The following is a 27,093-nucleotide window of genomic DNA, read 5'->3' as shown; positions in this document are numbered from 1 at the left end:
GAGACTGCTGCCTAGGGAACTTAAGTGATGCTGAAACTCCTCTGTCACAAGGAAACTTGGGCTTTTCCATGTGTGACTGTCAAACTGCACCTTCTAAGCCACTTGGTCCTGCGATGCCTTTCTAGCTAGCCAGGTGGAGAAGCTGCCTCCTGTCACACACAGGTTCTCCATGTCTAAATGTATAAGGAAGTGATCAAAATTACTCCTCAGCTTTCTTTTTGGGTAATCAAATATATTGAATCCTTGTGACATCCAATATGGGTTTCTAGCCCCTGGATAACTTTTGTGAAATTTAGACGGTGCAGCAGAAAGCAATTCACATCTTTTAGAACTTGACACGCAGTTAAGATTTTGTCATACAAAAACAAGCAGCAGAGAGATGCTTTTCTCCTATTGCAGGCTCATCTGTGCTTCACTCCTAATAGATTAAAATCTCTGTTTGCTGGTGTATTGCCAAAATGTCAGAGCTGTTGAACATCCCATTTATTTAGCCTTAGTGTTGCTCGTAAGACTTGCTCTTGCTAGGAATTACCGTGCCACAGTTAGCGGTACTAACAACGGTTTGGATTATACCTCAGGTATTGATTTCTAGGAAAGCCAAGAGGAATGACATTATTCCACAGGCATGCCTCCTCTCGTCTTATTAAAGCAGACTTAGACTTCAGCCTTTTTTACCTGAAAGGTCAGTAATTTAGTAATGTCAGCTCATTGGCTCTTTTCTTATTAACTCGTTAACATAACAAAGGGTGGCTATACACAGAATGGTTATTATGGAATATATATTATGCCCATCTGTTAGAGTAGCATATCGAGAGCCTGGAGAGGATGATTCATAATTCTGAAGCAATTTCCTACAGACCACGTAGAGCATGGTGGCAGATGGAAAAAGACGAATGTGAGCAGATGGATCTGGGTGTGGTTCATCTCGCACATACTGGTTTACACTGGGGCAGAGCACTGGAGTTGATTCCTTCACCAGTGGGAACAGCCTGCGATGTGGCACTCGGAGCAACTGCCAGCCATTGCAAAAATCATCCAGCTGAGAAGGCAGGCGTGCGCATCCCAGCCCCAGCGCCGGCAGCGCAACCACGCAGAAGAGACCAAGGGCAGTGGTTTACTTCCCAAATAGTATGCCAGAGTGACAAACTGCCTAATGTGTTCAGGTATGACTGCTGATGGTAGCTAGCTTTATTTTGGAATGACGGATAGGGCTTCCCAGACGCCCACGGTTACGAGGCAAAAAAAGTCATTCTGCAGTGACAGCGAGGTGACAAGCACGTTGATGGCAGAATGTACGGCACCGTGTTGTCTACTGACATGGTTGTCTAGTACAGAAATGCCAGAATTTGCATGAAGGCAGCAGCTCTTGGTAATGCTAAAGGTTACAGTTAGATTCGCAACACAGTGTTTTCAAAGCAATGGAGTAATACTTGAGAGACTCAAAAAAAAAGCAGCCTAAGCAAATAGAACATTTAGCAACAGCACTGTTTTGGAAAAGCAAACCACACTGATTAAATACTATTGTCTATTTAAAATTTGGACTTGCCGTTACTGATATCACAAGTGCCACGCTTTGTGAGATAGGACATAGCCCAGATCTCACTGAAGTCATTAGGAATCTTTCCTTGCAGTCCAACAGGAGATAGCTTATGCCTTTTGTACACTGATACTGATTTTGGGAAGGAAGCTGCTCCTTGAAAAAGACATTCGCAAGATGGTGAGAACGAGAAATAAGTAACATGCCTTACTACAGTTATTATTAATCACTTCTCTAACCTGATTTCTGTTCAGTTCACAAACTGCACTGAGTCTGGCTTTGAGGGGGAATATTCCCAGTGTACCCTCTGCAGGGGCGTTCAGGCAAAATTCAGTTCTGGATGATGGTGTCCATTGCCACTAAACCGACTTAATTGAGTCTTTCCACTCAGAACTACATTTTTGTGCTTTCCTTGGAGCTGCAGGTGGCAGCCATCAGCATCCATCAAGCATATTTTAATAGTGGGGTTTGGCAGTACAAATATGTGAATGGTCATTTCGACAGCCTTCTGGAGGTTATTCGTTCACCATCATCTGCCTGCAAAGAGGCAGCTTGAGCAAAGAGAGAAATATGTTTGAAATATGCCAAAAAGATACCTGTGCCTAAAGGACGTCCATAGCAGCCTGTGTTGGGCTCCAAGGGTAGACTGTGATTTAAGAGGCATAAGTTTGGTATGGGGCTTGTACATTTTTGACAGCTCTCTCCCCACCATGCCCAGTAAGAACTCCCATGCTCTGCTTTCCTCAGTGCAGGTAGCAAGACCCAGCTTCTGCCAGGTCTGAAGCATCCGACAGGAGCTCAGCAGCCTCCGTTCCCATTAGCGCCATGTCGTCTGGGATCCTGCTCTTCAAAGGTTCTGGATAAGCTGTAATTAATGACTTAACGGGATTTCGAAGACCTCTCAGGATCTTGGCAAATGGACTTTTCAGCTGGCTCAGAACCACTCGAAATCAGCTTGTCATGAAAACCAGCATTCTAAAATAGGCTATATTTAATAACTTTGCACGCGGCTGACAATAGTATAAGGTTCAAGAGAAGCTCAGAGAGCAGGAGGCAATGCATGTTGGTTCTATAGTCACATTTGATACCTCCTTCCCTCTCCTTTCCCTTCAAGTGGATTTGAAAAGCTCCATTTCCCATTCTGTCCCTCCTCCCTTTGTGCCTACATTATAATCCCCATGGCCCCGAGCTGAAGAAATCAGCTGTCTAGCAGCCTTGTCTATTTTAGGAAATCTAATGATTTACCTATAAACAGAAAGGCACATGTCTCCGAGGTTCATCACAGTAAGCCTTGTGCTTCTAATAAAATATTGATTTCCTCTCATCCAATAATTTATGTCTTCAATTGGCTTGATCAGGCACCCTGCTATTTTTTCACCCGATACAGCAATCACCAAGGGAGTTAAGGTCTTTTTAGAATAAGAATGTGCTGTTGTGGGTTTTTTTGAAAGCTGGTGTATTCATATGCAGCTTTGAACAGAGTGTTATTACAGATAGATGAATCCCTGCAAGGCAAGCACTGTTGCCATACCCAAGGGAAACACAATTTTATTTTTACACTCAGCTGAATTAATTTATTGAATTGGTGCACGTTGCAGTTAAAGGTCATTCTGTACACATAATTTCTAATAGCTGCAACTTTTTATGTGAATTCTCAAGCACCATAGATAGAAAAATGAAAGCTGGGTTCAGGATAATGGGGTTTTCCCATTCTGTGCTGAGATGAAGTCTTCGTCAATACCCTCTTTATCAGAATCTCGGTGCCTCAGCCCTCACACTGAACACTCATTACCTTCCACCCATGGCTGGCAGCACGGAAGGGCTGCAATCACCTCAGGACAAAGAGATTATTTTCAGAGCTCTGCGTTGTCTGCTTGGCATCAGTTTTCTATAATACCTGGTATTGGCATGACGTATAAAGCACGTATATAAGGGGACTACTTGCTGCACTGTATTCAGACTCTCATCTTATTTATATCTTTGCTGTAGGAGGTTTATAGCCACGTCTGGTGACTGACCAGCATGGCCGTAGCCTTTTTTTTTTTTTTTTTTTCCGTCCAGTGCAGTCACTGGTAATGCAAATGCTATGGGCAGCAGCAGTTCGTTGATCATGAACATAAAAGAAAAATGGGTATTTGGGAAAGAAAGACCGTTAAAATCTGTATTTTTGTATTCATTAGAAAATAGAGACTGTCGGTGACCTATGTTTAAGATGACATAATACTGGTTGGGTAGGGGTGGCCATGTGATACAGAACCTATCTTGTCATGGTTTCCCATAATTCAGGAAAGGGAATTTTCTTGTCGATGGTGATTCCCCACAAAGCTATTTTCCAGCAGCCTTACGTATCCGTGACTGCGTGTGTATACCTGCACGTGTGCTGCTCCCCTGCATCCTCAAGCAGAAGCGATGCTTGACACAAAAGAGCAAAGCACCATCCCAGAATGACAGCATGGCAGCAGAGGGGACAGCGTGGGCACAGAGGCTCTGGCCCAGCAGATAAGCCTCTACCTTAACCAGGAGTCCTGCATGCGGCTTAGTATGAATGGCAAATACAGCTGCTGATGATGCCAACTACATCAGCACACAGCTCCGTGCAGGATCAGGCCTGCACCTTCCTTTAGTGTCTGTTACCTTTGATCATGTTCCCACAAGACCAGAAATTTCAGATACCTTCCTTATTAACAAAACTTTCCGGCACATATTTTCTCATTCTGTCTTGAATACTACAGAGTGAAAATGATTGGGATGTCTGGTTTTCTTTTGGTGAATTACATAACCACTTGTTCTTGAAAAAGATTGTGTTAGTGGGAAATTCTAATGATAAAAACAATAATAACAATAGTAGCGCTGGTGGGACCTATTGAGAACGTTAGCAAAATATTTCTGAGATTAAAAACTAAATCTGGTTCCAACTCTAAAGAGTCTTGCAGTGACAGAGCCCAAAGCTGAAACTGTGTTTTCTTGCCAAGGATTTGTATTCCCAGAAGCTGAACGTACCACTGGTCCTCCTGACCCAATATTGATCAGTTCTGTTTTTATTCTTGGTATGTGTTGTTGGCATTGTTTACAACTATAGACCATGATAGAGTCAATACTAATTGAAGTGAGAGCATGTATTCTCCCTGCGTTCAGCTCTGGCGCAAATTACCATTCCTTGATTGCGAACGGGAAGGATGAAGAATGTTTTTCAAGTTCTTGAAAGGGAAGTATAAATAGAAGAACTCAAAAAGCCTCCATTTCCTTGTTTTAATTCTTGATTTCCTTACTTTGTCTGATAATGAGAAAATAGATTTAGTCTGTCGGTAGGAATGACAAAACTAAAACAAAATAGCGTGTGCATTTTTAAAGCAACAGCACGCTTTACGGAAAACACAGACACCCCCAAGGAGCTGATGCATTAAAATAACATGAGGACACAGGAATGTGTGGGGTACTGAACGAGGGGCTATTAACACATGATTGTTTCCTCTTTCTCTCGTTTATTGTATTGGCTAGGGAAAATGCTGAGTTTCAAGTTTTCTTTATTCTCAGAAGACTTTGGTAACTATAATTTTGGGAATTTTCAGATGAGCAGTAACAGATTATACACGTACAAACCAGTTCTGGAAACGTCTGTGTTTCTGGTGGTCCTCGGAGACCCTCTGGCAAAACCTGGAGGTGGAGTATTCAGTCCCAGCAATGGGATGTAGAGCTACAGCCTACGCCTCTTCCACCTTTGCTACCTGCATTCTCTCCTGTCATCAAAGAACAAGTTTTGTCACTGCTCGATATGTGAAGTCACGGTGTGGGAGAAGAACGGGTTAGTGGCAGATGTCACTGATGTGTCAGCAGATGAAGCACCCTCAGCACTGGCAGCTCCTAAGCTTTTCGAAAGCTTCCTCTCAATGTCCTCACGACTCCCCCCAGGATGTTTTTCAGCTGTGTGTGCTGTGCTGTACCTGGAGGCTAAGCAAGCACTGACGTGCCACCTCCTGAGGGAGCTGGAAAGGCTTTTTGTGGATCTTCCATCAAGCTCCACACTCAGCAGCTCAGAGAACTGTTAATTAGGTATAGGTCATCTAATCCTTTGAGCAACCGCACTGCAACGCTTGCATAGCTATGAAAACATTTTGAAGCAAATAAATATATTTAATATTTTCCTTGCTGCTACTCATCTGAGAATATGAAGAAAAATTCCCAGTAGTGAAAGCTGATTATAGATTAGCCAACTTGATAGAAATTTCTTCACATGGGACTTTTGAAATGAGACTAGGAAAAGACAGTGGGGAACAATTCCATAGGAGAAAGGAATGACAGTGTTATGTCGTTATTAATTAGTGTGATTGTAACTCGAGTTCTGAAATGTGGATATTTACTTTTATTTTTAAGAGCCTAGATGTAGATTTCATAGTTATATGTTAGGAAAGCATTACTGACTACTTAATTAGGTTTTCATTGGATTAATGGGGGTTTTGCTAGTGAATTTAGCTCATGCATAATTAACTTATACTGGTATCCCCACAGCCTGATTCATGGCTGAATTTCAAAAACATGGTTTCATTTGGTACCATAGCTTTTATGAAGCGTCTTTTACCTTCACGACCGCTGCAGTGATGGATTTGCTAAAAATAGCTTGTGAACTATATATCAGTCTTTGCTGAGTCAACAAGACTAGCGGAAGACTCTCAGCCCAAGAGAATTACACTCAGTAGACGGTGCAGGACAAAGAAATTTATTTTATTTTAACTAACATAAATCTGCCTCATTGTCCAGCAGTTCTTTTTTTCTTGCCTTTGACTGCATAGAGGAAAAAGCATCCTGTTTTAAATAGGCAGTTGTTATTCCTGCCCAGCATAGCATCCTCTAACTGTGGGTTAATTATTCTAACTGTGCTTATTCCCATAGAATTATTAATACGATGTAAGGGCTCAGTGAGATTCTTCTCATTATCCTTCCTAACCAAGAGCAAAATGATCTACCGAGAGCTAAGGCAGCGTGTGGAGAACAGTGTGGGGCTGGAAGGTTAAGGGTGTGTCCTGCTGGTCCTCTGAGGATGCATGTGACAATCTCCCGGTGACGTGCACCACGGCAGTGCTGAGTGACACCCAGTATTTGCAAGCTGGAAGCTTTCCTGAAACAAAAGCCTGAGGTGAGCTGATGGGAAGAGTCAGAGCTCCTCACAGCACCAAGAGGAGGCTTTGCTGTCCCAAAGCCACCTTCATAACAGATGTAAAGCTGCCTGGCTCCACCAAAAATGCTTTCGTCCTTATGCCCAAGATTCTTCATTTTCACTTAAATCCAAAAGCAGATTGCGAGCTTTAGATGGGTTTCCTGGCAGACCACAAAATCGATGGAATAATTTTTTTCCTAATTAAACAGAAAAGCAAAAAGTTGACCTTAATGTTTTTTCTCAAATAGAAATGTCTCATTGTGTCTTTGAGTTTTAAAATATTAACAGCTAGCACCATACTGGTAAAATAGGAACGTCTTTAGCAAATCTTACAAAGAGAACACATTCAAATAATCTGGCATGCTTGTTTTAGAAAATGCCAAAAGAAAGTAGCACTGTTTTTACAGATACTGTCTTCTAAAGTATTTGGCTTAAACTGATATGAATTCATAAATGTGTTCTAGTTATTCGTTTGTGTTTTTTTCTAATAAATACTGGTTTTCTTTTGCCTAGCTCCAAAAAAGGAAACATGTAAGAAACACCAACAGTTACATTGCTTAGGAAAAAAAACCAAACCAAAACAAAAGGTATAAAAATAGGAATTTATGTAAGTGTAGACAGCACATCTCAAGGAACGTTAAACGGCTATAAATTATCTTTTTTTTCTTTTTTTTTTTTTTTTTTTTTTTTGTCCATATGTGCATTTGTGCTATAAGCTATTCTGCATAATGCTTCTCTCTTATCTGGAGATTGGAGACATCAAGCAGACAGTAAATTTAAGACTGGTTCATAATTTGAAACATTATATTACCCCAGAGACATCTAGTATGAGGCTTAGGTACACACAGGGAAAGAAGCCAAGACCTGTGTGTAGAGGATGTGCACCTACAGCCATCATGATTTGTCCTCTGCATGTGCACTGGGGAGAAGAGTTGGGAACTGCACGGCTTGTAGATCTTGGCACCATGATTCTGATTTGGAGGCTGAAAAAAGGGGTATTTACAGGATCCTTAGCCAGCCAGGGTGAAGGGCTGTAGCAGCAGCAAGGTGGGCTTCCCGGGGTAGGCGGTGCGGTGGATGTCACCAGTGGCCGTGGTGACAGCAGTGTGCTGGCAGAAACAGCAGCCACGCTGCTCAGAAGCACAAAGTGCTCTTGCCCGGTTTTGGGGAAAGGCACTTGTGCCAAACTGGAATCGTCGTAAACAACTGCTGCTAAGTGGAGCTGCCTGACCTCCGAGGAGAACCCGTTGGCTTGCTGGGAAAGTGCCTCTGCAGGTCAGCTGGGGTAGGTGGAGGTGGCTGCAGGACCTAGAGACAGCCCAAATGTGAGAGGATGGCAGGTTTGTCAGAAACCACTCAATCCAGTTAGTATTATGTCTGAACTCGTACTTTTCTGAGCAAAGCTGATTTATCTAGCTATAGTAAGTTCTTGAAATTCAACATGAATTTAGATCATAGTCATAGTATTCTCACAGTCATAGTATTTATTCTAATAAGCAACTTTTAATGTTAAAACCACATTTTCTAAGTTACTTCAGTTGTATATTAAGTTCTTCAAAGAAGTAATTAACAGGGGCAAAAATAACACAAATACCAGGAAAAAAAAAAGGGGGGGGGGGGGAGGGGGAAACCCTGAAGGTTGCAGTGAAAAGGAACCTGGATTACATCACATCAGTTTATTTTGTCACGCGATGTGTATGAGACTTCATGGTGGCTGGATCTCGAGTTCATTCAAGCTCTGAGACAATTCTTCTGAATCCTGCTTATGGATTTACCTCATTGCGGTAAATGTGTCCTTTCCAACCCAGCCAAACTACTGGATGCTTAGCGAGCTTTTTTTTGACTTCCCCAAAACCATAACACTTCCCCATACTGTGGAGTGGGTCAGGGTTGCTTATGTTCGTAATAAAGATGTGAGAGGTTGAGCACAGATTATAAGTTTTCCTCTGGACATATAGAGGAGCAAGGTGGAGCAATACAGAAGAATGAACTTGGGAAAAAGATAAAAAAAAAAAGAAGGGAATGGATGGGAAAGACTAGTGTAATGGAGGCAGAAGGAAAAGGAAGAAGAGTTTAATGTTTCCCATTGGATGGCCTTGTACAACATAACATTTAGTTCTTTTCTTTGTTCAATTCAATACTTAAATACATATGATTGAACCAGTAGAATGAGAGTTGATGGTGTACTGCAGGACATTGTTTGAATTTTAGTGGCCAAGTATGTCCTGATGGCAAAAAAGAGAAATACATATAATTCAGTGCAGGGTTTATTAGCTTTAATTCCTTGTTTTAGTTGCAGACATGTGGAATCATGTCAGAATATAATGTTTTTGAAATGTAATATTTTTCATATGAGTAATATAGCTTAGAATAAAAACTGAGCGCACAGGAGCAACATTAATAAAAACTGAGAATTTAATTCATTCCATACTGCTTCCTGAAACACATAAATCACTTTGTAACCAAGATGAAAATTGTGCAAAGAGCTAGCTAATTAATGATGATTTTGAATTCTAGGGTTGAGAAGATTCATAGGTATCACTGCAGTAATGAAAGAAACTTGTGCAGTTGTTCTTCCTGGTCTTAATGAACAGAAAAAAAGAAAACCGTGAATATAGCAAAGGACGAAGGAATATTGATTGTAGTTACGGGGAGGAGAAGAAAGTAGTAGCATCAACTAAAAGTGTAAGTAGCTTGGTGTGCTGGTTTTGGCTGGGGTAGAACTCATTTTCTTCATGGTAACAGCATGGGGCCACGTGTTGGATTTGTGACCAGCGCTGGTCCCCAGGGTGCTGCGGTGCCTGCTGAGCAGGGTGACACAGCGCCAGGGGCTGCTCTGCCCCTCCCCCCTCCCCACCGGCGAGCAGGCTGGGGGGCACCAGGAGCTGGGAGGGGGCACAGCCGGGACAGCCGCCCCCGCTGAGCCCAGGGGTGTCCCACACCCTGTGGCCTCACGCTCAGCACATACCGCGGGGGGAGGAGAGGGAAGGGGGATGCTCGGGGCGATGGCGTTGGTCTTCCCCAGTCCCCATCACATGTGCTGGAGCCCTGCTGCCCTGGGGATGGCTGAGCACCCCCTGCCATGGGCAGCGGGGAAGGAATTCCGGGTCTGGCTTTGCTTGTGTGTGTGGTTTTTGCTTTCCCTGTGAAACTTTTTCTCAACCCACAAGATTTCTCTCCCCGCTCCCACGAGGGCAGAGTGAGCAAGCGGCTGGGTGGGCCTGAGCTGCCCACCAGCTTAACTCACCACAGATGGTAACAGTTAACAGGAGGAGCAAGCCTAGTCCTTCTGGGAGCAGGTATGCTGAGTGTAAAGCACCTGAAAAGCTTTACTCTAATGTAAGCTCCTGGGAGAAACTGGGGAAGAATCAGTACTGCTCGGGACATGAAGCTGGATACTGCAGAGATTAAAGAAGTGATGTGGAAGAACGCGATGCTAGAGCAGCAAGTGAAAGGTCTGATCATCGAGAGAACGTGCAGGTGGAAATGGTTTATTGTACTTTGGGGAAGTGATTGCTTGCAAAGAAATCAAAAGGTAAAGCATGATTTATTTACTTATTTATTTGTTGGGGTTTTTTTTTTTGGGGGGGGGGCGGACGGACGGACGGCGCGACAGTAATTGAGTTGTATTCTGATGTACTTGGAGGCTGCCCAAAAGCGAGCCGTAGCCTGCGGAACTTGCCGCTATAAATGCTCAAGGAGAGGAGCAGACCGACTGAAGGATGAGTTGGACCTGCTGGTGAAACGTGTCATACACTTGCTGGTGCCAACGTGCAGCACGGTGTGGTGGCTGTCACCAGGCAGCATCGCGGGTGCTGGTGGTACCCTGCGGTTGGTGCCAGTCCCAGGAACAGAGCCTGGCTAGGGCATGAGGAGGTGGCCAGCAGGATGAGTTTGGGGATGAGGGGCTCATCAGGCTAGGGGCTGGGAGAGCCTGCTTCGTTCAGCATTATAGATGCCTGTGGCTTGTATGTGTATGTATTTATATTGGGAAGAAGATGACACAATTAAACAAAAAAGTCGTTACAAAGAAAACTTAGCATAAAGCAGCTGTTAATAAATCCAGGGTGGATGAAAGCTCAGTGTTTGACCTTTTGTTTTGAGCTCTGAGTCTGATGATTCCCAGCCCAAGAGCTGGGGCCAGCTGGGAGAGGAGGCTGAGAGGGTTCTGCTGGCTCTGTCCCCAAAGAAAAACGGGATTTTTTTTCTCTTCTGTAAAGCCTGGCTAAACAGACCAGAATCGCCACCTAGTGAGGATAATCTCTCAGCTCACTCCTTTCAGACAAGCCTGCTGTAAATACAGTTGGGACAATCACCTCTGCAATATTTTGCTGTGTTTCTTTGAGTGAAAATGCTACATTACACTTTGCAAGAACAAACCAAGTGTTGAAGCAAAACTGAATTTGTTGAGGTGACAGGAAAGTGGGCATTTTCCAGAAAATATGTATCCAGGTGTCGGAATTGCTACCACCTCTCGCTGCAATCATTAAGGTTCTGGCTTTAATGCCTTTGGAGGGTATTTACAGGGGTCTTGAGTGAAGGGTGAGACTAACACCTGCGCTGGGCACCTTATGCCTCCTGCACAGGTAGTGCTTCACGGGGTCTCCGAGTTCTTGGTCCTGGCCTCTCTGAATGAATTGCTAAAAATAAATAGACTGCATAATTGGCTAAAAACCCAAAGAAGCATTCAGATGTGGTTTCACTTGTGATATGTCTGTAATGAATTAAAATGAATGCAAATGAAAGAAAAGAGAATCCTACACGAACCAAGTAAGCCCCCCCTCCCCCCTTTTTTTTTATTTTTTGGCGAAAGCTTCCAGTTAAATCCATTTTGCAGGTTCCTTTGGCTTGACCTGAGTGACTGAACAGGCATTTGTAGTCTGCAAAACTTTTCATAGCTACCAATTTATTCTTGAAGTTTATACCTTTCTATTGTTTCTACCCCGATGCCCTTTGTGGTTTCCTTCCCGTTACAGTAAAGAAATAAATGGAAAGTTAAGCTTTAAAAAAAATGATGCATAGGAAGTCACTGTTAAGATTTTATTAAAAAATAATGACATTTAAAACATACCATATTTTGGATCCTTTTCCCCACCCCTTTTCCTACATTTAGGTATTTAAAATTCACATTGTTGAAACTCTTTGTGCAGTGATAAACATAAAACACAAGAAAAGGTAAAGGAAAATAATAAACAATAACCTCCAGACACAAGAGCTGTGGCTGTCAACTAACCACAGGAAAAAATTCTGAAGAAATCATGAGTAGAACAGTGAGACAGGAAAAAACTTTCTTTGAGAAAAACAGAACTGTTATTTCCCTTTACTTCCTTTGGTAGAGATGGAGTTGTGATGCTTACTGCTGATAAATTTTGCTATATCTTTTTGAAAGTGCGTATGCCAGGCTCATGAAAAGTAAAATGTTGGCTCTACTAGTGATGTAATAGGGATCAAAAAAACCTTCAGGACTGAATTTTTCCTTTCCAAAAGGAGCTAAATTTAAGCTGGTAAATGCTACTGCCTACATTTATTTCCTGCTTTCCACAAAAATAATCAGCCTCTAAGTGTGAACCCTGAGTGATGAAATGCACTACTCAAAGAGAACATGGGGATATACAACAGCCGCAAATCTCAATGTGAGGCTGAACGTTGAATCATGGCAATGCCTTCAGAATATGTTGTAGTATCTTACTACTTCAGTTATATTATGAGGTCCCATAGTGGCACGTGGAGTGGATTGAGCCACTGCATTGTGCACCATCAGCTGTGCAGCTGGGGCTGGGGGGGGAAGACTTGCACTGATCACATCAAAACAGGTGTCCATGAAGTTACAACCTGTATTTCACCCGCTTCTGGCCCTAGCTCTGTAGCAACTGTCAGTGCAGAATTGTTTCCCTGTACAACATTTCAGTATGAAGCTCTTTCTTGGGTTGGTTACACTGCACAGAACCTGTAGTAGTTTCACAAATGCCGGCTGAGCTGGCAGACAGCCACGTGTGCTCATTCCCTGCATGCCAGGGCAGCAGTCATCTGAAGTTTGACCTTTTCTGGGTTTTTTGGCTGTGCTGCATTCTGAGAAAGTGCAGAATCTGTACTTTACTGAGGATTACTCGTTGTGTGGCGCTCCATGAGGATAAGCAAAGAAAAAGGGTGAAGCCATGTGTTTATTCCCTCATTCTGAGAATACAATGAATTTCAGGAATTACTTCACAGATCTTTGGCATGGTAAGATTTTCTCTTGCCCTCTAAGAATTAGGGCTTTTCACCTTTCTTCCTATTCAGCAGTCCTTGGATCTCCTAAGGTGAAAAGATACCCCAGTAGGTGAGTTGCCATAAGGCAGCCCGCTTTGTGAGACCCTGGAGATGTCATATGTGAGACCTGGCACCTCAAACTGGGATACTAGTAGGAGCAGCGGGGCATCAAGGGAAGGAGAGGACAACAGTGGGAAGAGCTGTGTCCTGAGCCCACTGGCTGCCCACTCTCATGCTCAGTACCATCCGCAGAGAGTCTGGATGGACTGCAGAAAGCTGAAGTGGAAGGGACCATAAGAGCTCTGGAGCCAGGAAGGTGACCTAACGTGGGTGCCATACTGCTTTGGCTCTGTTTTCCATCTGTCATCTAGTGGTCCATTCCAGGGAACACGAGGGGAGGACGCATTGTCACTGGAGTTGTCTCTTCCAACCCTACCTTCTTCCTTTGCATCCACTGGAGTGGAGCCACTAATCTCTGCAGCTTCCCCAGAAGACACAATCTCCCTGGTCATGCCGCCTCAGTCTCACCCGTTATTCCTTTTTCCAGAATAAGGAATTCTGCTTAAGCTGTGTTTATGGGATGAACTGCATGGAAGGTCCCTTCCAGCCCAAACCATTCTGTGATTCTACACAGGGTCAGAAAAATAGCCGTTACTTTGCACAGCTGTTGTTAAAAGGGAGGAACAGTTTGAACAGTGAGAAATGACAGGTAAGGTTCAGTTGGGATGAGGTAAAGCACAAGTCTGGAGATATGAGGACCGGTTCTTGGGAGAAGTTTGTGAAAGTTGTTGTTTATGATAAATGAACTCCAGTATCTCACCTGAAGGGCAACGTGCCCCAGCCAGATCTGAAAAGCCATAGAGAAACTGAAAAAGCACGAGCTGCACCCCTGTCTTGTGTACTTTATCTTCAAGTGTAATGAAGTTAAAACTAAATGTGTTGTTTATACATCTATATGTGTATGGATGTATACACATATAGATGGATATGATATGTACAGCATCTGGGTGTCCTTTTACCCTATCTGCCACCCCCTCAATTATTCATCCAGCAAAAGATCTTGACTTTACTAAGTAAACAAAACTATGGAAAAGCAAAGAATCTTTTGTTCCTAGTATTGAATCTTTAACCAAGTAGTTGCTATAGCAATAACATTTCTCAAAATACTAAATTTAAAGTAACAGCTCCTGAGAGCTACCTCAGCTCTTGTAAGAACATTTTTTTCTTTCCAATTTCTCCCACAAGCCATTTAAAGAAGCTGGGAGTCTGTATTCCCATCACCAAAATACTCAAAGTTAATTTTAAAAAACAGAGAAAAAAAAAAGGAATGACTTATTTTCCCACCTTTTTTTTTTCTTTTTTTTTCCTGGCAGATATTTCACACCTCCCATTGTTTTAGCATTCCCATTCCACATCAGTGATGTGATTACTATGTATGTGTGTGCTCTGATGCTCAGTGAGATGCTATGGCACACGTGCTCTAGCTGTGCTGTACGCAGGCTGCAGGTGACATGCTCTGCTGCCTGTGCCGCTGGCTTGGCACAGCCGAGGATCCGTCAGGCTTGGGCAGTATCCTTGTCATTCGCCTGGATCAGGCTTTTTACATGTCATTTGACACAACATTTTCTTTACTGGTTTCTGTTTAGTAGTTGTTGTTCTGTTTGGTTGGTTTGGTTTTTTTCCCCAAAGCCGCAATCCAGAATGGATTTTATGCCTTACGAGATTTAGGTGAAATAGTTTTAATTCACAGCTGAGGAGCCAAAATCTCCCCGTGTCAGCTTAGGCTAGCAATTTATTGGTAAGGCAGCTTGTGGTGCAGCAATAGAAGAAAAAGCTACAAAACATGCACAAAGTGTTTTGCTCTCTTGCCCCTTATCAGTGCCAGAGCATCACTTATCAGATGCTGCCTTAGGTCCGCACTGTTGGAGGTGCTGCCGGTGCTGCAGAGCAGGCAGCCTGGGGCAGGGGCAAGCTGCATTTTGCAGGGTGCTGAGCACCGCAAGGAGCTGCCATCTCACACGGGAGGAAAACCTGGGCAATAGATAACACTGATCTGGGGGTGCAGCAGCTGCCCCAGCCCTGGCTGAGCTCAGAGCCACGCTTTGCCTTCCCTCCCCGCAGCCTTGCTCCGGGCCAGCAGGTCTCTGCCACTGTGGTCGCGCTGGTCCCAAGCGCCCCGATACTCCCACCTGCGTTACCTTTCTGTTGTGTGGAGGTGGGGAGCACATGAGCAGTTTGCTCCTTTGCCACCTGAGAAAATGGAGAACAAGGCCAATAGTGCTGCTGATAAAACTGGTAAGTAATATGGCAAGTGGCACATGGCTAAGCTACAGCCCAACACCCCCTTCTCTACTGGCATTACGTTCAGCGGGATGCTGCTGAAGACTGTCACTATGCTTATCAGAATTATTTTAGTAGCGTCATTCTCCGTCAATGGAAACAGGAAGTGGAATGTATCAATCTCATTTTTCAAATTCACACTTCACTTTTCTCAGTGGCTCTGATGTTGGCTGTGTTAGAGATTCCCCTCCACCCCCCCCAAAAAAAAAAAAAAGAAATAAAAAAAAGAAAAAAAGGTATGCAAGAGTCTCTGTTAGCATGCAACCATGTAAGACGGGACTGACCCTGCTGACATTAACAAAGCAAAACCGTTGTGTAGCTACATCAGAAAAGAATAATGATCTGCATCGTGAATGTGTGATGCAGGTCGTGGCTAAGATTCTAAGAAGAACAGATTAAATGAAGTCTGAAATTTCACCAGCTAGGTCACTGAGGTTCACTGAAAAGTTCCCAACTTAGGAAGCTGGGCTGTATCTTTGCTGGACTTTTGGCAGACGGATTCTGCTTTAAGTGGATTATTGACATATAAATTCACCTCTGCTGTTATTATGCTGACAGCAACATCATTTTGGCACTGACATTTCATACCCTGTGGATATTAACTAAACGACCATCACAGCCCTTTTAATTATCCATATTCTTATTTTATAGATTGGGAAGTGAGATAGAAACTACAGTGACTCACTGAGTCCATACACTAATGATTTTAGGCATTGCCTGTGAGGAAAATGGAATTTGAATGCACCCATTTCTTCTTGCCATTAAACAGAACAGGTTTTACACAATCTAAATGCCTGTAAGGAATGTCCTTGCTTTGGGAAGAGTTCCTGTAAATTTGCACTTGTTTGTTGCCTGCAGAGCCATCGGGAGTTTTAAGTGGAATATTCAGTAACAATAATACAGTGTGTGGATTAGCGTCTGTGTGAAGACATTTACTTTTCACAACACCAGTTTTGTGTAGTGAAACATACCTCTCCTGTAATGCTGCAACTTTATAGAGAACATAGATGTTCACTTTCATATGGTAAATTTGGTCCAGCTGGGACAAACTAATTTGGAAAGACCATGAAAAAACATGTTAGTTTTCAGCTATGTAAGAATAATGAGGTAAATATACAAGTGATCGAAGTACAGGATGTCGTAATCTCTGCATCTGAAAGTTTCGTTGTTTCTCCAGAGGGCTGTGATTTGAACACCCAACCCGAGCACTTCAGAACAACCTAAGGGATTAGGTACCTACATTTTATTATTATAAAGTGACAGGACCCTGAACTTATCTGAGCTTTGTTGTGAAGGCCAGCCTACGGGCCAGCCATCGCCATTGTTTTCCTTTATGTTGCACTGCATCTTCAGCAATGCAGGGAGGTACTATAGGAAGTGATGCTATGAAAAACATACATGCATACCAATGTAAACTGGTCCAAGCTATGACTTTCACAAACGTTGGTGAAATATTAAAAGGTATGAAATCTCAGGGTCAAATTTTGTGGAAGTTAAGCTCTTTGCACGGAGTCAGGGCATGAGGTCAGATCCCAACCTTGCCTTCCTGACTCAGCTTCCCAGCTTGCCCTCAGACCTCCCCTGTCACTACGGATTTGTCTGGTGATCATGGAGCTGCTGGCCAACGCCGGTTAGCATCACAATATGTGTTCTGTGTGCCTTGCTGGTGTGCCACGGGACTGCCTGGCTTCTTGGTGAGGATGCTGCCCAGCCAGCCTGGCTGTCACCCCCAGCTCCTGCCTCCCCATCCCTTGCACAGCACTCGGCTCTCACTACTCCCTAACACACAAGGTAAATTTGACTCAGTTTTGTTGCTTAGTTTTCATTATTCTTTATTTGAAATAAATTAAAAGTCCAAAAGAATTAACTTTCTAACCTTTCTGGCATATGAAAGGTCTAGAAGTGAACCACTGAGTACTTTTTTTCCATGAAGTTACAGTGAAGCTTGGTTCTGCTTTTATTCCAGTGCTGTAGTGAAATTTCACATTCTGTAGCAAAATATATATATTAGCACAGGAAAAAAAATCTGTGGTGAAGTAACCTGCATGCTGCTTGCATATTTTTTCCTTTGTGATATATAAGAAGGTATTACAGAAAAAAACCCTACATCAAACCAAAGTCCAGCAAATGGAAACAAAGAAGGGAAGCGAAGATGCTTTCTTGGGGAGGATGGCAACAGCCAGAATCGTGACATGCACAGTTCATAGGATCACAGGATAATTCTGGTTGGAAAGGAGCTTAGGAAGTCTCTAGTCAACCTTCTGCTCACAGGAAGGTCAGCTATGTGGCCAAACCAGGTTGCTCAGGGTTTTGTTCAGCTGGGTCTTGAAAACCTGTCAGGATAGAGCATGCAGAACATCTTGGTGCAACCTGCTCTGCTGTTTGGCAGTCCTCATGGTTTGGAAGTTTTTCCTTATATCAACTCTGACCCTTCTTGCTTCAAGTCATGCACATGATTTCTTGTCCTGCTGCTACATGCTCTGGCGAGGAGCTTGGCTCCATCTTCTCAATCCCCTTCTTGCAGGTAGCGCAAGGCTGCCCTTAGGTCGCCCAAAGTCTTCTCTTCTCCTGGTTGAACAAGCCCAGCCTCCTCAGCCTCTCAAATTCCCCTCTCAGAATGTGAAATCAAAGTATAAATAGACATAAAGAGGAACTAATGAAAACAACAAAAGTGGCTTTTCGTAACGGAGATGTTCATAATTTACATGCTAAGGGATCTTCTCAGAAGAATTTCCATGTTGCTTGTGACCACTGTATGCTCCCCCTCTAAGTATACTGCCAGACCTAGAAGCAAGTGCTGGTCAAAAATCTTTCCACTACACAGACTTGCTAGAGGGGGATTTTTTTGGTGGTGGTGGTGAAAAAAATAATTTCCTAGGAAACTAGACAACCACCATACCCAAATATTCTTCCTGGCATGACAAAAGGGAAAAGTGGTGAGAGGATTAAAAAAAAAAAAAAAAAAAAAAAAAAGACTTTCCGTGGTGTTTGAAGTCTTTTCAGAGTTTGGGTGCCCGCCGCTAGCAGCAAACCACACAGCCATTGCAGGGGCTGCGCAGGAGCTGGTCCCTGAATTAAGAGCTGTGCTTTTGATGCATGCTGTCTTCAACCCTTTCAAAATGTGTGTGCTTTTGTTGCCGTTCTTACCATTTGTTGGTACACACATGTTCTTTGCTTGTTTGTCAGTATTGCTTGCAGGTTCGTTGTTTGATATTTTTAAAACTGGCAGACTCAGAACCCTGGAACCTTCAGCCGAGGTTAAGTAAACGGATATAAACCTTCTTGCTCAATTGACTCTGCAAACGTAAGCACACTCCAGATTTCAGTCATAATAAGCAAAGTTAAAGGCTGGTCCTTTATGTTGTGGAGCTGTGAAACCTCACCTTTCAATCCTTCTCTTTCCTCCCTGCATCTATCAGGAAAAATTTCATCTGAGTTAAAGCACTGGTGGCTAGATTCCATTCTTTATAGAGTCTTGCAGTAATGAATCTTGCAACTACCTGAAACCCAATATTGATATTGTAACGAAACTGCATGATATGGTTATACATTAGAATGCTATTTTCAATGACAGCAAAAGCTGAAAAGCTTAAGAGCAGGCAAGTACCCGTCCACATGAGGTAAACAGTTTTAAGAAGTGGTTAATTGCCAGGGTATGCAGAAGGAGAACTCGAGTCATTACTGAAAAACAGGAACCATCATAGCAGCATAAATTACACCACAAAATTAGCGAGAAGATTTACCACCCTCCCTCTGCTCCTTTGTCAATCATTTGAATGATCTCTGTGTGTGTGTGTGTTTTATTCATCTCTATCACAGTACTGATTTTTTTTTTTTTTTAAAAAAAAAAACAACCCTTTTGGGACTCCTTCACAGCTAAGATTTAGGTTTCTACTAAAGCTTGAAAACAAATGACTAGGTTAAGAGGACTCCAGCTGAGCATGCCCAGCACCCAGGCTAGCCAGCAAGCTGTGACAGGGGCAGTGCTGTGGGGGATCCTCAGTCATTTTGTTGTGTGTCACGATCATCTTTGTTGGCTCTGTGTGTGTGTGTTGATGTATGTTTATCTACCACACCTGATTTAAAGATACATGTTGATAGTCCATTGAGTTCATTGATCCTGTGATAAGCTCTCAGTAGCTCCAGCTACTGGTTTCACTTAGATTAGTATCCGTGACTTTTGGGGTATTGTCTAGGTACAGACTGGGGAAGCATTTTTCTTTCTTTCTCCGTTAGGTTATCTGATTTTTCTATGAATGTGCTTGCTCAGTCTCTGTTTCACCTGAAGTTCTGTGGGTGATCAGCACACTGCTCTTTGTAGCAAAACTGCACAGAGCATGGTCTTTTGCTTGGTCTCCCTTCTGCTTTCGTAGGCACAAGCGACACCTGAGCAAATTCAGTATGTCTGTTCGTGCCGTTTCGCTCACGAAGCAGTAAAGAATGGGATCAGCAATGCAATTGAAACTTGTAAAGGCCTGTGTGACTCTGTAAACCTTATACATCAGCTGCAAAAGCTGTGGGTCAGTGCTGTAAGGTTCTTTAATGCTGCGAATAAGCAACATAACGTGATAAGGAGTGAAGCAAACAATGAAAGTAACTGTGATATTCAGAATAAGTTTTCTCACTTTTTTCTTTTCTTCGTCTAGTGTGGCTTGATTACATCTCACTACCTGGTAGATCTTGTGGTAGCAAAACACGATGATTATCAAAGGGACCAGGTACCCTGAACATATCCGGAATAAATTCATCCATGCCTGCCACCATTCTAGGGGGTATTTATCATAGCATAACGTGTGATTAGTGAAATTGCAAGGATCATTGAATACTTCGTTGTTCATCAATATGGCTGAATTCAAGATGCTTTCCAGAAGCCAAACAATTATGCTGACAATCAATGAAAATCTTCTTGTGCGCAAGTGCTGGAGCTTCAAGGGGTGAACTAATGCCAGGTACCTGTCAACAGAGATGCAAGCAAGGAACGCAGTGCTGGTGTAGAAATTCATATACATAAGGAAGGCAGAAATCTGACAAAGCAAGGCAGAGAGCCTCCAGTTATCTCCATTCCAGGCATAATCGATCCATAGGGGCAGAATCAGAGAGTACAAAAGGTCAGCTAGGGACAGGCTGAAGATGTAGACTGCTAACTCATTCTTTTTCCTCACCTGAATGCAAGATGCATACAGGGATATGCAGTTGATGGGAATACTGATCATCATCACAATGCTGTACACACTTGGAAACAAATACTTGTCCAGGGTGTGATCATCATGGCACTTAGCAGTGTTGTTCATCGTTCACCCTGAGTAGTATCTTCCAGCTAATTCCAGCCTGGATGCAGTAAAAAATCCTCTGTACTCTGATGTGTGGTCATCTGTTAGTTCTTCAGGACAGGGTTGGTGAGGTTCCAGCCTTCTGTTACCAAAAAGGAAAAAAGTCAGCTATAACAACATTTTGTTCTTTATTTTTTTTAAATTGTTTTAAAGAACATTTATAAATGTTCTTTAAAGAAGAACATTTTTTATGTTCTTCTTGGTGCATGTCTGGGGTTTTTTTGTTTTTTTGGTTTTTTTTTTAGAAGAAAGAAACTATGTTTCTCGGAGATCAAAGGTTTTAAACACTCCCAGAGTTAGAAGTGCATAGGAAGAGGAACCCAAATGCCTGAGGAGGTCAAGGTCAGTTAGATGCACAGCAAGAGCAGGATGAATAGTTAAGAGACTTTCATAGGGCTAGGGTCCTGCAATCCCAGTTCTCCCCTGTGGGAGAGCCGAATGAGGTCACAGAGTGCACCACAAATAACAGAAGTGCGCTTTTTATTATTCTGGTGAGCAGAATAGGGTTTTGGCCATATGAATATGGCAGATTTCTTATCCCAAATAACCTCCTCCCCTCTAAGTCAGTGGAGACACAAGGCTAGTAAGACAGTGATTCAGGTACCACTAGATGTTGGGATCTGCTCAGAAGAGGAGAAATGTGGTTGGTAGATCTCCCTGTAGTGAATTACTCTCTTGTTGCATTCTCACACTTCCGTGCTTCCCTTCCGCTTCTTTGTATGCAAGCCCCCAAGAACTTCCCATCAACTGTGCCATTCCAGCAAAGCTTGCTGTATGTCCCAGGCACTCTCATGAGTCAGGCTCGTGTGAGGTGGTGACTCTGGGAGTACAATTTTTCATTTACACTTCTTTCCTCTAAGCATTACAGTTGCTGTGCATGAGTTTATAAAGTCATTAGCAATGAAGCTTATCTTAGGCACTATCAGGGCTGTAGGTGTCAACAGCTTCAACATGAAAATACCAGTAAAATGGCAGCCCTGACTAAAGCAGTGGGACTGGAGGAGTCACATGCATGAGCCTTAGAAGCACTCAGGAGAGATGACCTTTTAAGCCTGTACAGCCTTAGCTATGAGACAGCTGGTAGTCACTGATTATATCACAGCTCTAACGCTTGGTAATTCACTTCTCCAAAGATCTAATTGTTAACTTCAGGAGATGCGAGAATAGGGAATATTTATTGTCGTCCAGTTCTACTGCCAAATATACTCACTGCTTCAGAGACTGTCTGCGACAACTCATCTGTGGTTTAAGCCCAGACTGCCGAGGAGGTGAAGAGGTGGTAGAACGATAAGTCTGCAAGATAACACCATCTACAACTGTTCCCACATAGGGAACAGCTTAAACTGAAGACAACTTGGGTGCAGGGAATTTCCCTTGTGGTAGGCAAACTCATTCTGCCTTTTAGGGGTTTGATGCGTGCATGCGTATAGGTTTGTGGGTTTACCAGAGAAACCCAAGTAAGTTTGTTTCTTTTCCATAAAAAAATGCAACCTTAATGCATATTCAGAAAAAAAAAGGAACAATGACAAAAGTAGTCAGAAAGTGCATATTTAATTTTACAAGCCACTGCTTTATTTGAAGTTAGCTAACTTTTCAGTTAGAGCTAAATTCATTCACAGGTTTGAAAGACAAGGAAAATTCTTGAGAAGGACTTGCCAATTTGATCCACTGAGCAGTTTGACTTACATGATGAATAAACAAAAACCTGCAGTGTCTGTATTTAAGAAAAACATAGGATGTCAGCTTTTCAGTGTGGTTTAATAAAACCACACAGTAAATAGGGCATTGTGAGCTTAGCAGTATAGACAGATACCACAAATTAAAAATCTTGCTCTAGAAATTGGACCCAGGGTTTTGCTGACCTACTTCTCACCAAAAGCAAAGTAAACATACGCAGACTGACCAGACAAGGAAAAGATAAAATACCTACCTCTTCCTCTAATGACATTTTAGCAACTTTTTTCCTATGACAGGTCTCTTCATGTCTAACAGGGAAACGTGCCCTTTCAGAAGCATGTGTGTAATGTAGCAAGTGTATGAGGCAATGTTTACTAGTCGCGTGACTGAGAAACTGGAATTCCTTCTTCCTCCCCCACAAACTCTTTTTCCATTGTTATTTGACTTGTATTACAGACTCATCATCCTTATAAGCTCCTGACTTGTCTCCATGCTAGTCACAACAGCTCCTCTCATAGTTACTTTTATCAGATCTTTCACATGTACTCACAGACCAACATGCCAATTTCTTCATACCACCCACCTTTCTTTCTTCAGCTTTCTCTCTTTAGCTGTTTATAAATGTTTTGCTCTGTTGATCTCGCTGATCATAAGGTAAAACACTTGACCTTGTACTGCCCTTGTCTGAATAGACTGCATGTTCTCTGGGGCAAGACCTTGCTTTGTTCTTCTGCCATCTGCCTTAAAGAACTAACACCTTAAGATAAAACTGGGTAATGTCAGGCTGGGACACTGAAGATGGGATTCAAAGATGAGTTGAGACCACACAACATTTGCCACCTCAGCAATTTTTTTCTGTCCTTCATGTTCACGGGTCACCGTACACTGTGGTTTTATTTTTAACCAGTATCATCAATAGCTTCTATGAACAAAGCCCTGGAGGCTGTCTAAAATTCCCCAGGTGATCCACGTCCCAGCTTTGATGGCACAATGATGCTACTTATACAAGGGCATGCTTCCAAAGAGGATAACAACAAGAAGTGTGTCATTCCGGCATGTACTGATGACCTGTCTTGAAGTGTGTCAAAGAGCCAGCAAATGAACTATGCCACAACGTGTGCTGCAGTTCCTCGCACAGAAGCGTAAAAGCAGAAAGCACTGTTTTGGCCCCAATATAACATGCTTCATTACAGTCCCATTCATTACCTGGGGACATATCTCAGGGGAAATGGTCCCTTCCTTGCTTCATTTTTTTTTTTCTGATAATTAGGACTATGGAATGCAAAATGATTTGCCTTACCTGAATGCATGATCTGAAGCATTCCCAGGTTTTCTCTCAGCTACTGAGCGTACTGCTGCTTTTACCCAGGAGGATGGTTTTGGTTTACAGCTAACATAAAAAAGTGTTTCATAATTTTCCCCACTGATTGTTATTTTTTTCTAAAAAAACTCTCGAGGAATTTCTGTTTAACAATATAGTCTATTCACTTGACTTTCATGGTCCAGACCCACTGTGACTAATTTTGTAGACTTGTGACTTATTTTATAGACTTCTTTTGGTATCAGATATATTTCAAATGAAAAAAAAAAAACCAACTCAACAGTAATATTTTCTTTTAGCCACATCATTCAATTATTATCATTGTCCCTGTCTCGTTTCATTTTGCTACAGAAAACCTGCTGTACAAGAACTTTGCAAGAAGTCAGTCAGACATAAAATTTAGAGAAACTGATTAGCAAATGCTACGCTTCAAGTTATGTATGCAAACAAGCCTGTAAAGGAACCTTCAAAAGTTTCTGAAGGAAAGTATCCATTAGAAACTGGTTTTGTATTGATGTATTCCTACTGTATCTTTTTCAGATTCAAAACTAGCTTTATGTTGTCTCTCAATTTATGACATTTTTAAAGCAACAAAGTAAGTGTAAAGTCATGCTTTCATAAGCAAAAATACAACATGATATTCTACACTCTTATCCCTAAAAACTATCTAAGGGAAGAACAAGAGTTTTCTATTTTCCATATAAATGAATGCTACTAGAGTTTGGGAAATTAGGAAAACTAAAGAAGACTGTAAGGATTTTGTTATTAACAGAAAAATTTAGTTGCTAATTAAAAAATATATTATTATTACTACTCTTCCATTAGCTAATAAACACTAGTTTAATTCTGGAAACATCTGCAACTGATACGTTTCACCCTTTATTTCAAACTCAAGGTCATAAAAAGGCAAGTTGCTGTAAACAATTTTCATTATAATGTGGTAAGTTTTTACAAATACTTTGCTTTTTAAGTTAAGTTTCAGGGGAAGAAATGTTGTGCGAGCTAGTGCAGTAGCTGCTACACTGGTCCTATTCTGTATCAGCCATAAGATGGAAGGACAGATGGTTTTCTTGGTTTCTTTTCTCTCTCAAGGCAATTTCAACGAAGTAGATTGCTCTGTGTTCTTAAAGTAACTTATAATGCCCGGTTGATTTCCTCAAGCACAAGGACCTTCCATAGCTGGGATCTTTTTTCTGATGAGCAGATCTCAAAACTTAATTCTGAAAAACTTCACAGTTTAGGAGAGTCAAAATATGCCTTTCAGTAACATGGACGTTTTTACCTAAAGAGCATTTTTCCTCATGCAACACTAAATTTCACTCCAATGTCTCTGGAAGACTTTGTACTCGCAACACTAAATTTCACTCCAATGTCTCCGGAAGACTTTGTACTCTCAAACAGGTCAAAAAGACCTCTGTCTTTTTAGCTTTGAGATACACTTTATGGACTGTTTCATACAGCATAAAAATTTTGTTGACATGAGAAAATAGAAAAAAAAAGATGCTATGTTTTTCTGGTTGTAGGCCACGCAAGAAAGTATTATTTTGCTATATCTTTATGTACATCATGTTTTCTCTACGCACACAGAAAGATGCTGTACAAGATATTTTAATGTACATGATACTTTGTATTCTAAAAAGCTACTTTTAGGACAACATTTTTCTGCTGAATTAAGCATTGTGTATAGTCATATAAATAGCGCTGAGTACCTTGTTAGTGCCATAAAATATTAAAGAACAGTAATAGAAGAGCTACTGGAACCCCCTGTGAGGCCTGAGGCATTTTTCTGCAGTGAAGACAGGACAGCTCAGAATCCTGAAAACTCACCCCCAAATCCTGTTCTTCTCCATCCGCCCCCTTTTCCTATGCAAGATGTATTTTGATCATGGCAATTCCATTACAATAAATCAACCCGGCATGTTTTTCCTAATTCAATCTTTCAATGTCATTTGCCCTTTTGCCTCACATTTCACTTGTGCTGGGAGGGAAATATTCCTTCTCCCAAAGCAAGCTTTTCCAGCCCCTTTTATACCCTTTCTTTTTGTTGTATGATGTGAGCATCACATTAAGAGAGAGCCAGGCTGAAATCTGTACCAATCTGACTCCTCGGATTTTGAACGCTTACCTAGGCAGCCATGTGTCCCCACATTGCAGTTTCGCTGTGATGCCATCGGTAATGTAACGCGTGTCTGCTTCTGAGAAGAAAAACTGTTCCATCAGATAAAGCAACAGGAAGCTGCCCTTGATTACACCAATGAGGCAACAGCTCACACTTCTCTCAATTTTTTTTGACCTTTTTTTTTTTTTTTTAAATGACTTGTTAATCTAAACTTGCCCATGGGAAAAAAGGCAGTTGTGTAGAAGTACGCACAAAGAATGGTACCAACCTTGGTAAATCTAGGAATCTCTTTCGTAAGTTTATGAACTTTTATTGAAAATATTGCCTAATATGGAGCACATTACAAACCTCTTATCTAGGACACAATGCATTTTGCAGACAAACCACTCCACAGAAGTAAAAGACTATGGAGTGTTTATGTATTTTTTTTTGTGTTTACTTATATATGTTCAAAACATACACTTGTTTGTTTTTTTTTCTGACTGAAGGACTTGTCACTTGCCTTTCCTAACAATCACGTAATCAAGTAAGAATCCACCAAAGAAGAGCCCATAAAAATATATCACAATGACTTTAGGAGTTTGTGCAGAAATAATTCATTATTTTCAGAATCTGTATTACTGTTTTTTCCCATTTGCCTACTGAAGGGAGGAAGTTTGTGAACAGATAACAGAATTTTATGCACTGCAACAAGCTGCAATTGATATATTTTTATATAAACTGAATCTGAGGTTAGATGCAGCTTTCAAAGGGGTGATTCTTTTAACAGATAATTCTCTTCAGTTAGACAGGTGGAAAGTTGTTACAAGAGGATAGTTTCTCTTTTCCCACTGTGATCAGAACAATTTATTATGTGCTCTGATTTTTTTATTAAATTCTGTTTGCAATGATTCAATTCTGCTTCTAAGAAAATGGGTACAATTTCACTTTAAATGTACATCTATTGGGCAACACAAAAACTGGCCTGTTTGCTGTTTCAGAAGCTAAGGAGAAATGAAACAGATGAGCAAATTTAAAAGCTCTGAAATAGGACATACTGACTTCCTTGATAACGACATCAAGCAGCTCTATAAGATTTAACCACTGGATGCAGAGATTTGGTTCCTTCTTTTTTTTCCAGCCAGAGCACGACCTTTTCATCCACAGTTTTACTACTGATGTGGTTGTTATATGAAGCCTAAAATTAACTCTGTACTTAGGGTCATTTTTGAACTGGTGTCATAGCCCTCTCCAGTTTGGTGAAAGGGAGGCTTTCTAACCATTTGGTGAGATTAGTTTCTAAAACGAATTTCAGTCAAACCTTTATTTTCACTGAGGGAAAAGTCATTAAGACCTGTTTTAGCACTTTTCACGTGCTCTTTCTTGGTA

The 27,093-nt window shown here is 41.9% G+C and overlaps 1 protein-coding gene across 3 annotated transcripts; it reads right to left on the bottom strand.

Moving 5' to 3' along the window:
* Positions 1-17,093: 17,093 nt before the first annotated feature.
* Positions 17,094-25,824, bottom strand: GPR65 (G protein-coupled receptor 65). Of its 3 annotated transcripts, XM_055716682.1 has the most exons (3): positions 25,732-25,781; positions 23,586-23,675; positions 17,094-20,690 (listed from the first exon to the last, which is right to left on the bottom strand). In XM_055716682.1, the coding sequence occupies exon 3, from the start codon at positions 20,567-20,569 to the stop codon at positions 19,529-19,531; it is 1,041 nt and encodes a 346-aa protein (XP_055572657.1). In that variant the 5' UTR covers positions 20,570-20,690; positions 23,586-23,675; positions 25,732-25,781; the 3' UTR covers positions 17,094-19,528. The 3 variants fall into 3 exon arrangements, with proteins under 3 accessions (XP_055572657.1, XP_005438860.1, XP_055572658.1); XM_005438803.4 differs by lacking the exon at positions 23,586-23,675 and having other exon boundaries at positions 25,732-25,824; XM_055716683.1 differs by lacking the exon at positions 23,586-23,675 and having other exon boundaries at positions 17,094-20,687; positions 25,726-25,814.
* Positions 25,825-27,093: the final 1,269 nt, after the last annotated feature.

Source organism: Falco cherrug, chromosome 7 (genome assembly GCF_023634085.1).
Source record: "Falco cherrug isolate bFalChe1 chromosome 7, bFalChe1.pri, whole genome shotgun sequence".
NCBI classification, from domain to species: Eukaryota; Metazoa; Chordata; class Aves; order Falconiformes; family Falconidae; genus Falco; species Falco cherrug.
This window is presented reverse-complemented; position numbering and strand designations above follow the sequence as displayed.